The 13,345-nt window shown below is 30.7% G+C and overlaps 1 protein-coding gene across 1 annotated transcript; it reads right to left on the reverse strand.

Moving 5' to 3' along the window:
* Positions 1-1,623: 1,623 nt before the first annotated feature.
* Positions 1,624-5,456, reverse strand: LOC108912261 (nose resistant to fluoxetine protein 6-like). Its single transcript, XM_018717455.1, has 13 exons — positions 5,252-5,456; positions 4,887-5,068; positions 4,659-4,825; positions 4,187-4,263; positions 3,648-3,853; positions 3,400-3,569; positions 3,145-3,310; positions 2,866-3,059; positions 2,661-2,778; positions 2,419-2,602; positions 2,119-2,261; positions 1,865-1,991; positions 1,624-1,809 (listed from the first exon to the last, which is right to left on the reverse strand). Exons 1-13 carry the CDS (start codon positions 5,454-5,456, stop codon positions 1,658-1,660), a joined length of 2,091 nt encoding a protein of 696 aa, XP_018572971.1. The 3' UTR covers positions 1,624-1,657.
* Between the last annotated feature and the right edge of the window lie 7,889 nt (positions 5,457-13,345).

A 13,345-nucleotide genomic window follows, 5' to 3' on the forward strand; every position in this document is an offset into this window, starting at 1 on the left:
CTATCAGAAAAAAAAATAGAATAAAACTTCAATTATTATTTTTGTAAATTAGTTCTAAAGTAGTTAATTAATTCTCTTCTATGATAATAGTTGAAAATAAATACAATATTTTTACAGAATTTAACAAAAAATTTAATTTGCATCCTCAGAGTATTAGACATATCGGAAAGTATTTGGTATTTCTCAAATATCGAAATTATCTTACAGATTATATTAAAATGAAAAACACCGGAATTACAACATGATATTGTACATAAGTATACTACTACGGTCAAAAAGCTGTTAATATATGCAATTTGAATATTCCATGTACTTGATATACCTATATCATGTAAGAAACAATACGACTAAATTTAACTAAAATATTTCTGTTCTTAATAATTTTTACTATAAAATTTGGTGATAATTAAATAAATTTGAAATTTCCCAATAAATTTTCCTATAGGAATCTAAATATAAATTTCAAAAACTATTAAACAATGAAAGTTACAAATGTATGTAACGAAACGTAAAAAGATATATGTACATATAATCAGCCACTACCCACATCGACATTTAAAAATTACAGCTGAAACGCATGAACTAATTAATATAATATGAACACCATTTTTAATTCAAAGCTATAAAAAACGACGAAACAATAAACAAGATATAATGCTATGATTTTTTGCTTTTTAACTAATTGAAAAATTCGACTTGGTATATAGAACATTGGAAATATAATAAAATTTTAATGGCTCAAGAAAAATAGATTTTTATTTATTTTTTTAATATAGCGCGTAATGGGTTTTGAAATCAAAATAAATTGAAAATATATGGTCCGTTTCTTCCTCATAAGTATATAAATGAAATTTTATTTATAAAAGCATCGTTATATTTCTTGTACAAGATAGTACGTGAAAGTTAATATCGCGGGTAATGTCAGCGGAAAAGATGAGGATTGTTTATCTCTTCTTTATTTTTGTCTTTTTACTTCTAGTGGAAAGTGGGCATGGGCAAGATGGTAAAGAACTGACAGATTCTACGGCAGTATGTAAGTATATTTTATATAAATATTGTTAATAAGAATATTTATATAACGTTGCTCTCGTTTGCACCCCATTTTATCAATAAAAAATGTATTTATAGTAGAATCATCTGTGCCCGAAAGTTCTAACCTGGATGACGCACTCACGAAAATGTTGTTGAACATCCAAGCACTGAGCAAATCCATAAGGAAACTTTCTAACCCCGAAGATTAAGGAAATCGAATACCGGAACTGTTATGTCTACTGCAAATATAGATATTTATGATTTCGTTGTTTTTTCCTTTATTAATATTTAAAATAAAATATGTTAGTGACACGTTATGTTGTCATAATAATTATGAGCAAATGTAAATTACCTACCTGTATGGTAAATATTTTTATTTAAATTTTGGGAGCTTTCATATTTGGGAATTTTCGATGAATTTTAAATGGCTCCTGATAATTTATGTCTAGGAAAAATCTGAGAAAATCAGGATAATATCGGATAAAATAGCTTGCTTCCGTTTAATATTTGAAACTGATCATCTTTACGATTGATATATTGAGATATTGGAAGGTAATATTGAGTTTACTTCCAACAAATAAGAAGACTACGTAAATATTTTTATTATCTATTTCAGAAAACAATATTAATTCGGTACATTAATTCCGAGAAATTCATTGCTCGTCGTATACAGTCCTTCTGAGTTTGTACATTTTTTAACTAAGTCTTCACCAGTCCCATTTAGAGAGATACTTTGCAGTTGTTTTTCTTCATTACTATCTCTTTGTGTCGATTTGCCTAAAAAAAAACGTTGCTATAAAATATAATAAGTTAGTTACGTCAATACACTTACGTTCTAAGATGGAACTGTATGTTTTCTCTATATATTTCTCTAATGCAATGAAGGGTATTTCAAAAGCTAATGTCCAAAATATTGCAATGTTTACTGATACTATGTAGTGCCCGCAAAATAAATAAAACTGAAAAAGTATAAATAATATCAATACAAAAATATATCGTTAATATCTATCGGTGTGTATATATAGTATGGCGAAAGATGAAAAACATTAAAGGATTATGTGTGTAATGGCTATTGAAGATACTTACAGCATTGTAGTCTGTAAAATACCAAGGGGCTCTTGTTGTTATAACGTTGTAATCAATTACCGACTGATGTACGAGATAAATACTATAAGTGAGTCTTCCTAGAATTTGGAATATCGGTCTACGCAAAATCCAGTTGACAAAACCTAGAAATAATTTTATAATCAAATTTCTTTGATAGATGGCTTTAAGCAGTTTTAGATGTCTAGTAAAAGTGATTTAGTTTAATGTGTGTTTCTTGGATATTAGGTCAGTAAGGTAAGTCTTCAAAGTCACATTTTACTTTATCATAAGCATATTTACCTCCATATCCATGATAGGAAGAATAAATTATCCAACTCAGTCCAAAACTCCACATGGGTCTCATCAAAGACAGAATGGTTACTGTTATTTTGTAGTTTTCCTGCATTTCCACTAATAATTGATAACACATCACCGTCGCTAACATTGCGAGTATAATTAATATCCATATCACAAGATTTATGACCTGAAATTAGATAAAATTAAATAAATATGTTAACTTAAAATTGAATACACATAGGTACAGGTTTACGTTGTTCCCTGACCATATATAGAAAAGATTTATCCATATTTTCTCTCATAAAAACCGCCAACATCACGCCCATAAAATAATCAATAAGTCTTGAATGGGAATCGTATTCACTAAAAGAGGTAAAAAAAGCTATTCCTCTGTTTCAGAAAATGTTGGTAAATATTTTTAACTTTCGTAAAATTACTACTAATACTTACTTTCTGTAATCTAGAACATAGAGCTTATGGACCATGGGTGTAAAAGTAGAAACAATATTTAAAATCGTCAACCCTACCATAGCCTTCTTAAATCCTAAGGGTTTTCGTAAAGTTAGAGATAAGGGAATTAATACTAACGGCGATATTAAGAACAATTGCATAACAGCTGACAAGAACCATGTCTGGGGTAAACACTAAAAAAGTAATACGTGTGAATATAGTCAGAAGTGCCTCCGATCGATAATGGTTCAATTTAGTGTCGAGAAAAAGATTTCTTACTACATTTTTATAATTGTAGTAATTCTGGATATAAAGAAACACTGCCGACCAATTATCTCTACAAGTTTTAGCATAATCTTTATTTTTCTCCCATAAAGGTCCACTTCCAAGCCGGTGAAATAATGAGATGATCACCAAATATACCATAAGCAATGCCGGAGTAAGTCTAAGGTCAAATAATTATATTTACATATACCTATCGTTAAGAAACCGGTACGGTATTAAATTGTGTAATTAATTATTCGAGAGAATTACCTTAAAAAGCGATGTAAATACATTTGTGGTATGGATAACAATTGACTTAATAATGACTTCTCTTTACGTTGTAAGTACTTAAAGGCCACCAAAAAACCTGACATATAAAAAAATGTATCTACTGCTAGCGGTGCCGTAAGGATATACCCCGCGTATAAGTGTTTCGTCCACTGAAATAAATCACTGTAAGTAAACTGGTTTCAGTGCAAATAAAATAAAATGAATCCCTGGGCAAAAATTTAACTCACACTCTCTCCCCAGTCCTCTATATTCACAACAGGAACCTTTGCCCATGACATAAATCCATGACCAGCTATGATCCACATCATACTGATTACCCTTAATCCGTTAAGTATTTCGATGTGTTCTTTTGATGTGGAATTTTTGGAGATGTGTAACAATTTTCTACCGTTCGAGAGTAAGGAAAATGCAATAAGTAAGGGATGATTGTTTTCTAAAAAGTATTTATATACGGCTCAAAATATCTTAAACTAAAAATATTAGCTATTTTAAATACAGGAATATCACTAAAACTTTCATAAAACGTCGAGTGTGGCTTTTCAGCATAATACAAAAAATATTTAAATAAATGCTTTGCTGTGAAGAATCTTGAATCCTTTTTGATTTTCTGTAATGAGAAAAATCTAGATATAACTGATTCTTCCAAACAGAACTAATCTACTTGCTATTCAAAAGCATAATGCATTTTTTATGATCTAAAAATTTGAAAAAGTGGGCAATATAAGAAAAACTATATATGTACAACTAACGAATTTCAAACACTTACTGTTGTTACTTTTGTATATATAGACGTCATATATCGTTGATATAACAATTAGCCATGTTATTATTGCAAAAATTGTCCTGAAAGTAAAAGGTACCAATTAATTTTAAAAATATTAGTGTTACTGAGCTATCATTATTCTTAATTTGGCAAAAAGATGGAGTTCACTTGATACCGGGAGGTGATAATGCTAATAAAAAAATGCCTTATAAAACTTCTTAAGCAAGTTGCTATTCTTTTTAAAGGGAATAGAAGAAAGAATAATTACATTTTTTTAAGAAACAGTGGTAGATAAGTTTTTTTCAATATCACCATAGGCTTCGTCAAAGAACTCCTTTAAGAAGCATTGATTAGTACTATCACCTCCCGAGATTTGATGCCGTATTTTTTTGGCATCCTGCAAATAGAATCCAGTCAAATATTGCAGACATCGAGTGACACTTTACAATTTTCTATGAGAAAATATAAGACTTGCAGTGTAACGATCTCCGTAACATCGAAGGCTTTATTAGGTACTGCTTTTTGACACCAATTGTCTAGGAAAAGCTCCGTCAATTTCGCGTCAAGCAGTGGTTCAACAATTTCGTTATAGTCTCTGGCATTGCAGCCATCTGGTCGGCACACTGACAGCGTATAATACGTCTAAAACAAAATTTCGAGTTCCGTGCACTTCATCACAGCAATTTGCTTAGCGAGAACTCACGTTTGCGTCAGATATGTTGTCAGATGGATCGGGAACTACTAAACCTTCCATACAGTGCTCCCCCAGAATTCGACCGCCTTCGTAACTGTGATCTATTGACAAACATTGATCGAAATTGCCCAAATCCGTTTTCGAGGCGTATCCTAGGCCCGTGAATGGGAATTTTGACGACGCATCCGACACTGCAATAAAACGAAGGCTGAGGGACTGTTAAATTATTATACCAGCTTCCATATAGGGCAATTTGAACTATGTTAACTTGAAATTGACCTCCCGATTTCTAGATCCTCGAGCCGTCATTTCCATTAACCAAACATAAACAGAAAATCTGTTCAGAGTAACAACATTTAATTTTTATTGCTTACTTGCCAGAAGAAGTGTTATGTTTCCACACACAATACTTAGCTGTTCTTTACATCTTGTACCAACATTAGTTTCGTCTTGGAACTGTTCACACATAGCTCTTAAATCCGGCATTTTGAGCATTTCATATTGCCAGGTTTCTTCATCGTCGATATCGCCGTTTACAAATGTTATACTAAAAATTACTAGAAAACATATTGCCCTCATCTTGGTATTTAATGTCTTATGCATTATCAAAAAGTATGTTAGTACGGGTATAATACAAAATTTTCTTTCAAATATTACATATAGACTATATTTTGCAAAGCAAAGTCAAATATGTGGGAATAGCAAATTAAGAATATAATCTAGTTATACAGAATTATAGTTATTGTTTTTATTCATATTGGTACAGACCATTAAATCGGTTTCCATAGTATTATTTTAAGGAATTTATAAATAAATTTTCTCCATCCACCCAAGATTGTTAGTATCGAAAATAAAGCAATCAAATATGTTTTAATATTTTTAATGTATCAAACAATTAGTAGGTACTTACATATTTGAACATTTTACTATGCAAACAAGTTTGTCCCAACCTAAACGTTATTGAAGCATTATTACACCATATGAAAAAGTCCTTGTAGAACATTAAGCAAAGGACAGTTGCTGATCTCAAAAGAAAAATCCACGAGATTTGGGAATTTTTCAGTCTGGAGTTTCTTAGATCCTTAATAATAATAATTGACACTATGCCAAAGCAGATATTACGAATAACTAAATTAAATTAAAGGTTTTCCTTCCAAACACTTACTCGTCATAACATTTTGTAGCTTTTGTTTTATTGTCATGGCAGTTCAACTGTTTTCTCGACATCATCAGCTTTCTTGATTACCGAATTTCTGTCAATCACCATTTGCATAGTTAAGGTGAATTTGGAAAACTTTATTTAAAAATTGCCTCAAATTTATAGTGAATAAAGAGCCGTAAGAAGATTTTGTTGTTCGATTAGGGCTTATATAATAATAATTTCTTGTATTGAGCAATAATTTTTTTATTCAACGTTGGGTTGTGGGACTGACGTATGGTCGACACATTATTTTAATAAAAGACGTCGTTTTTCTATCTTCAAGTTTAATAATTTTAGTGAACGATGGTGTACTCGAATGAAATACGGAAGTTTAGTAATGAAATGGTAAATAAAATAAATCAGTCAACTTAAGATAATATGTTATTCAGTACTGTAATTTAATTAATAAAAAAAAAAAATTTCGGAATTTTCGGTTCGCCCAAAATAAACGCTATTTTCATTATTGCATAAAAAACTTAAATGCTGTCATAAAACAAAAACCTTTAACAAATTGTACTAAGGAATATACCAAAGGGTCTCTTAAAACAAAAATACGGTATGAATAAATTATTAACTTAAAACAATCAGTAATACTAAAAATTTAACTGTAATCATAATTATAACATAAATAATCATTATACATACAGGTTCTAGGAACAAGCATTTTCTAAGACTCTAAGCAATTATTTTTTTCTTTTTTCCTGTTTTGGTTTCACGTTTATTCAAACTATATTATAACAACGAAAAGTTTCTAAATAATGGAGGATAAGTAACATATAACAGTTAACAGTGTGCATAGCTGTAAAAGATGATAAAAACATAATAATTTAATTTATAAATTACCAATACGTTATTGGTTTTATACATACTATAATACAAGGAAAAGGAGAACAAGAAAAGTTGCAGGAAGATTAATGTTAATGCCCCTAAGGGAGATTAATCATTGAAAAAACACACATGTTCGAATAAATTGTTCATCTTACATGCCTTTTATTTAATAATCCTGGCAGATTTAACATATTAATTAGGTTACAAAATTTCTGGGTTGGTTAATATTAGTAACAAAAAAAACAAGCTTAAATGCTTTCATAAAACGAAAACCTTTCACAAATTGTACTGAGGAATATAGGTACCAAGGAATCTCTTGATGTGACCTTCAAATATAGAAATCCGATATTGAAAAGTTATAAACTAAAAACAATCAGTAATAAAAAACAGGTCATTTAACTAACTCCCACATGAATTAAGGATAAGAACTGTCGTGCCCATATACAAATAATTATTATATGTATCTATTAAAAGTTCTAGAAATAATCATTCTCTAAGCAGCAATGAATTTCTTTTATATGTTGTTTATTGGCTTCGAGTTATTGGTGTTTGTGGCAACCATGTCTAGCCCAATTGGTAAATTATTTTTAAAAATCCTCTTTTTAAACCGCATTAGAACAATTTAAGTCACAATCACGGAAAATGAGAATTAACGTTAAGAACCTACTGCTACATCCAAAAGCAATCAAAGTACTTTATAAATACATATTATTAATACGTTATTGTTTTAGTCGGCGCTCTTGGGAGATCTCTAAAGTTAAAAGAGAAGAAAATCTGAAACATACGCTAGAGGAAATAATCATGGAAGAAACACAAATGTTTGAATAACATTATAACCGTGCATCAATTACATGAATCTTATTTTCCTATCCAAAACAAAACAATTTGTCACAATAAATATTAATGTGTTAAAGTATTGATAAGCTGTAAACTATAAAGCGTATGCTGATCAATGAAAAAGTACAATTAACCGGTAACCGTAGGAAATTAGTTAGACCTTCGGGAACCGTATGCCCTTTGGAAATTGTGCACTTTATGCCAAAAACCATTGAATTTCGAATAGGCATACTATCATTTACAAAATAGATGATATATTTATTTACACTTTTAAGGGCGTCACCCGACCATTCGGTTCCACTCTGCCCGTATGCCGAACGTTTTCCACTTAATTGTTGTTGCTAAAATACCGTTTAGTATGCTCGGCATACGTGTAAATATAATTGTAAAACGCGATTTTTTTTGCAATTAACAATTACCTTTACCGGTGCATGTTTCACGGTTACCGGCTAATTGTGCTTTTTCATTGGTCAGCATGCGCTAAATTAACGATACCTTGATGGGCATACGTGGAGAAATCATACGGTTTTTTTTGCAGCGGGCTGACGGTCTATTAATTATGGAATAATGGAACACAAAAATAGAGCGTAGGGGTAGTACCCGCCACAACTAAATTCTTTGCTAAAGAAATTTAATAAATGAGACAAATTTAAAGATTACGTTCATTTTTATGCAACCAGCCATACTTCTAACGTAATTTGAGCATAGTCGATACAAGATATTACTTTTTGATAATATCAGAAGTATTTTTCCATTGAAAAATACGATAAAATGCTATATTTTCTCTTGAATTGCTTTCAATACAAATAAAAAATTATTTCGTTTTATAGTCATAGATACAGTGAGTGTTAATAACCAACCTTAATAATATATTGATCTAATTGGAAACTATGTTTATTTTAAATAGATATAAATTAACGATATTACATAGATGTACGTGCTGACAAGCAACTAAACGATTTCCTTACACCTTCCCCGAACTGGTATAAATCCAGGTTTACACCTAACACGGAATAGGTACCTATTCTCTATTGTCGCATTTCCTTGATACTCAGTTCGATAGTCTTGTGATAATTCGTCTTCTAAAAACGTGTTTCAAGTTATCTTCAACTGTAAAATTTATACTATGTACTCACTACTCTTTATTTTTTCGAATTCATCTGGGTAGATTAGTCTTTGGAAACAGGACTCTTGAAAAAATAAAAGGACAAATGCAGAAATGAAAACTACGCTCTGAAACGACATTATTTCTAAGAGATTTACCACGAACTGTTGTCTTTTTATTTACAGATGTAAATATATCTACAGCTCTTATCTCCCTGTGAATATCTTGCCCAATTAATTTAAACCAATAAGTTGAATGAAATATAATATTTACCCAATTTAAATATTGATCTCTCAACGGTTTTTACGGATTTATGCTTACTCGTATAACACAATTGTACAAAATTTGAAAAATATATACAGGGTGTCTCAACTAGAACATATGACATCATAGACAATTTTTTAATGACATTTATACATCACCACCAACTTTCAAATATTTATTCTATTCTATTATTAAAAAAAATGTGCGTTTTTCAATTAATTTGTTTTCCGAATTGTAGTTTTAATCTTGCTAAACTTGTTTAGTATGTAGTAGTATTACTGTGATCGTTACTGGATTTTCAAAATTTATGCAAAGTAAGTATAAATACTAAATAAAATTAGTTGACCTTTGCACTGTGTAAAAATAACTTCTTTCAAGGAAACGTATATTTTGTTACATATCCTCCAGGTTTGTTTTTGAATCACTATCATCATGTATCGTACTTTCTCCATGATTCACTCTAGAGTATTCTTGTTCTAAGAATAACTAAAAGGATCTTGTTCAAAATTCTCCGAAACCCGTTTAGATACACAGCGACATGGCAGGATTACTTTAATGAGGAAGCATGGGACTATAAAAAAAATGAGATGTACGAATGCAACAGATACAGTATGAACACTAGGTAGTATTATATTATATATAGTGGCTATATAAACCGCTGTATTGTAGTACATATTAATTTTTAATTCTTTCAGCTTGATACTTACGGTATTCTCAAACAAGAAAAGAACAAAATTAAACTTGAGATACACCACTGGTTGAAATCTTTGCCTGAAGGCATCGTGCCGTGTAAGCTTTATAGTAACACATTAGCGACTTTAAAAGGCTAATTTACTGTATAAGATTGTAGTTTACCTGCCCCTGTCGGAGTTGACTGAGACATTGCAGTTTAGACATCAAAGATGTTGAGCGCGTCCTTAAAATGTGTGGTGTTATTGACTATTGCGATCGACTTAGTCATGTGCCAAGGTGACAAAATATGGAACCCCGACGAATTTGCGGAATTAGTCAAAGAAGGTAAACATTCATATTACTAACTATAAGATATTAATGTAGAATAGGGTCCTATTGTTTTCTGATTCTCAAAAATATTTAATGTATCAGTACGGAGACAGTTATAGTTTTACTTATATGCTTATCTTTATGTTCAGGGTTTTTAGTCTGATTTTTTAAGTTAAATTATAAATAATTTAACGTCTTTTGAATAAAAATTCGCAAAATTTAATTGTGTATTATGCATAGACCACCACCATAAATAGCATTATAACCACAGCATATTTGCATAATTTCAGTATCTAAAAGAATTTGTAATCATCAGTAATAAACAAAAAGAGTTATTTTTGCTTTTTAGGAGAGTTAAACAAAAACAGAATATCAGAAAAATCGGAAACAGGTACAGATGGAACAAACGAAGATCTCGTGAATAACAGGAATGTTGTTAAAGTAGGCTGTTTTAATGGATACATTCTAGTACGTGGAAGATGTGTGGAGGTTATTAACTAATAAGAAAACTTAGTGGTACAACTTGTTTAAGATAATGTGATAATATAAAATGTCAATAAAAGTTTCTATTTATTAACTCTTAAAAAAGTGGCAGTCGCAATTGAAATATCCATTCCAGAGAAAATAAATAAAGTCCTGCAAATTATTTAAATATGTAACAATGAAAATGTGCAGGGTTACTCACATAAATTAGATCCCCTTTATATTTTGTAATTTCGTTGAGAAAAAAGGTATGGGTAAAGTTGCTGGAATTTTTCTTGTGTTTTCAAAACTTTACTTAAAAACCATTGATTGTTGCATTTTGGAGATACTTTTTTATATATTATTACATAGTTGGATATAGTGCTTCCTTAATATTATAGTGATATAAGGTTTAACAGATCTATCTCTGATAATAAGAGACGTAAGACCAAAATAATCTAAAGAGTTTATTGTTAACATACATCCTTATTATTAAAGACATATCTATCAAACCCTAAAAAGTGTTCTACCTATATAGGTAAAAATATATAGTGTGTTCTGTTTAAAGAAAACAAAGGTCAAATAAATATACGCGAATTGTTTTTCTAAGTATACTTTTGAAATTATTTTATTTATTAAAAATATTTACAAACATACAAGAAATATTATATATTCACGGAATTGCATGTTTTTTTTTTTCATTTTAAAGTAGACATGTATAACCATAGAGGTTGGGTGCTATTATTGGATGTTATAAACTTATTTACTTGTTGCTTGGTAAGTGATTAAGTGGTCAATTAAGTGGTCATATTAAAATAATATATCGGTTCTCGGTAATCAGTGTTACAGTATTGCTTGATAATGTAATAATGTTTCGTTTGTGTACAAGCGTCATGAACTATGTAGTTTAAATAATGTAGTTAAGAAGAATACACCATGAAGTTGCTTATCAGAATAGTAGCAATTTTTTTCTTATTGTACATAATTTCTGCACGCGACATAGGCAAGGTGCTTACTCCCGATGAGTTTGAGGCGTTAAAAGGTAATTATATAATAATTTAGTTTAGTAGTTTAGCATTGCAACAACTAATATAAAAATAATACATATATTCTCATTTGGAACAACAATGAAATGTGGAAGATACCTTGAAATTATTAAATTATTATTTGAAAGAAATCAAATACTTTGTCTGTATAAATGTGGTAATAGACTGTAAAATGGATTTTGATTTTGTTTTCAGTTCGACAAAACATAACCAAAAACTCAACAAACTTTACGATCGATGACAGATTTTTGGTAAAGGTTCCTTGTAAGAACAATCAGATAGTGGTTCGAGGAGAATGCAAAGAAGTTGTTTTCAAATGAAATTTAAACTATAATAAAATGTAGTAAATATAGGTTTTTTATTTTCTTGAAAAGTTAATGGTTAATTATGCAGGTATATGCTGTCACTTTCCATTGTTCAAGTGTTGCTATCAAGTGATGATAAATTTTCTCACATTTTTATTATACCGTTTTTACAATTAAGACGTATATTTTTAATGTTTTCATAAAAAGAGAATATAGTGATATACATGTTTAGATATTTTATTATCACTTGTAATATATAAATTTGTAAACAAAATATTTACTTTTGGGTACAAATTTGTTTCAACCAAAGTTCATGCAGCAGCCAGATAGTTTTATAACCATTCTTTCGCTTTTTTCCCTCTACATATTAGTATCATTTATGATTTTTACAGCTACTTCTAAGAAGCAAAATAAGGAGGAATAAAACATATATGAAGATAGTTATAGTTCAATCCACGAGAGATTGTTTTTATCTGCCTTGTGCTCTCAAATGAACCTATATTACACAAAGTTCTTATACTGACATCTCCGTGTAACATTCCAATGACACTACTATCACATATTTTTAATTTCGTAACTTTTTACGACACCCGGGTCAGAAACAAGTGATAATTCTAGTTATGTTACAGTTCAGTTCATGACATATAAAAGATAGTTTGTAAAATGGGTGTTAGTCTCGTCACCGTTCCAGTTTATTTCCTAGCAGTTTTGCTTTGTGCGAAATCACAACTTTATAGCCAGTACGGGTATACGCCATATGGCCAATACTTCCCAGGACAAAATCCAGTGTACAACCCATACCCGTACCAACCGTACGTAAGTAGTCAGTCCATACCTTACGCCCCACATTATGGGTATCCACTGCAAAGCTATGCTCCACAGAATTATCCCGTCTACGATTATCCTGCACAAACATATCCCGCACAAACTTATCCCGCACAAACTTATCCTGCAGGAAGTTATCCTAGTCAAACTTATGACATACAGAATTACCCAGTTCAGCAGAACTATCCATCCGTTTACCCTCAGTTCACCAGGGCTGCATCAAATCCTGTACCATATCCCTACATCAACAATGGATCCAGAAAATTAAATGAAACCGAGACAGATCCATACGCGGACCTGAAGGTAGACATAATAGACATCGAACCGAAATATTTCAATTATTACAAAAGATATTTCAACTTAGAGGACAATACCTATCCCGTTGATGTGATCGACAATACCGATGGAGGTACTGCACCGTTGCAATCTCAAACCCAGCCCTATTATACAGTAAAGAGTGAAAGTAAAAGCTTCAATTTTTCCAGCGTCCCACAAACCATTAATACTCATGACGTCAAGAGCAAGACGTACTCTTTTAAGAGAACCTTTACCGTGGACCCTAACAAGAAGGATAGTGCTGTGATTAATTTGAA

The sequence above is a fragment of the Anoplophora glabripennis genome, unplaced genomic scaffold, assembly GCF_000390285.2.
Source record: "Anoplophora glabripennis isolate ALB-LARVAE unplaced genomic scaffold, Agla_2.0 scaffold183, whole genome shotgun sequence".
NCBI classification, from domain to species: Eukaryota; Metazoa; Arthropoda; class Insecta; order Coleoptera; family Cerambycidae; genus Anoplophora; species Anoplophora glabripennis.

Bases quoted from the DNA above. Each gene is read 5' to 3' on its own strand.
- LOC108912261 (XM_018717455.1), bottom strand. From the start codon at position 5,456: ATGAGGGCAATATGTTTTCTAGTAATTTTTAGTATAACATTTGTAAAC. The intron at 3,311-3,399 runs GTAATTCTCTCG...ATTTGACCTTAG, and splicing joins TATTTACATCGCTTTTTAAG to ACTTACTCCGGCATTGCTTA. The intron at 2,603-2,660 runs GTACCTATGTGT...ATCTAATTTCAG, and splicing joins TCAGGGAACAACGTAAACCT to GTCATAAATCTTGTGATATG.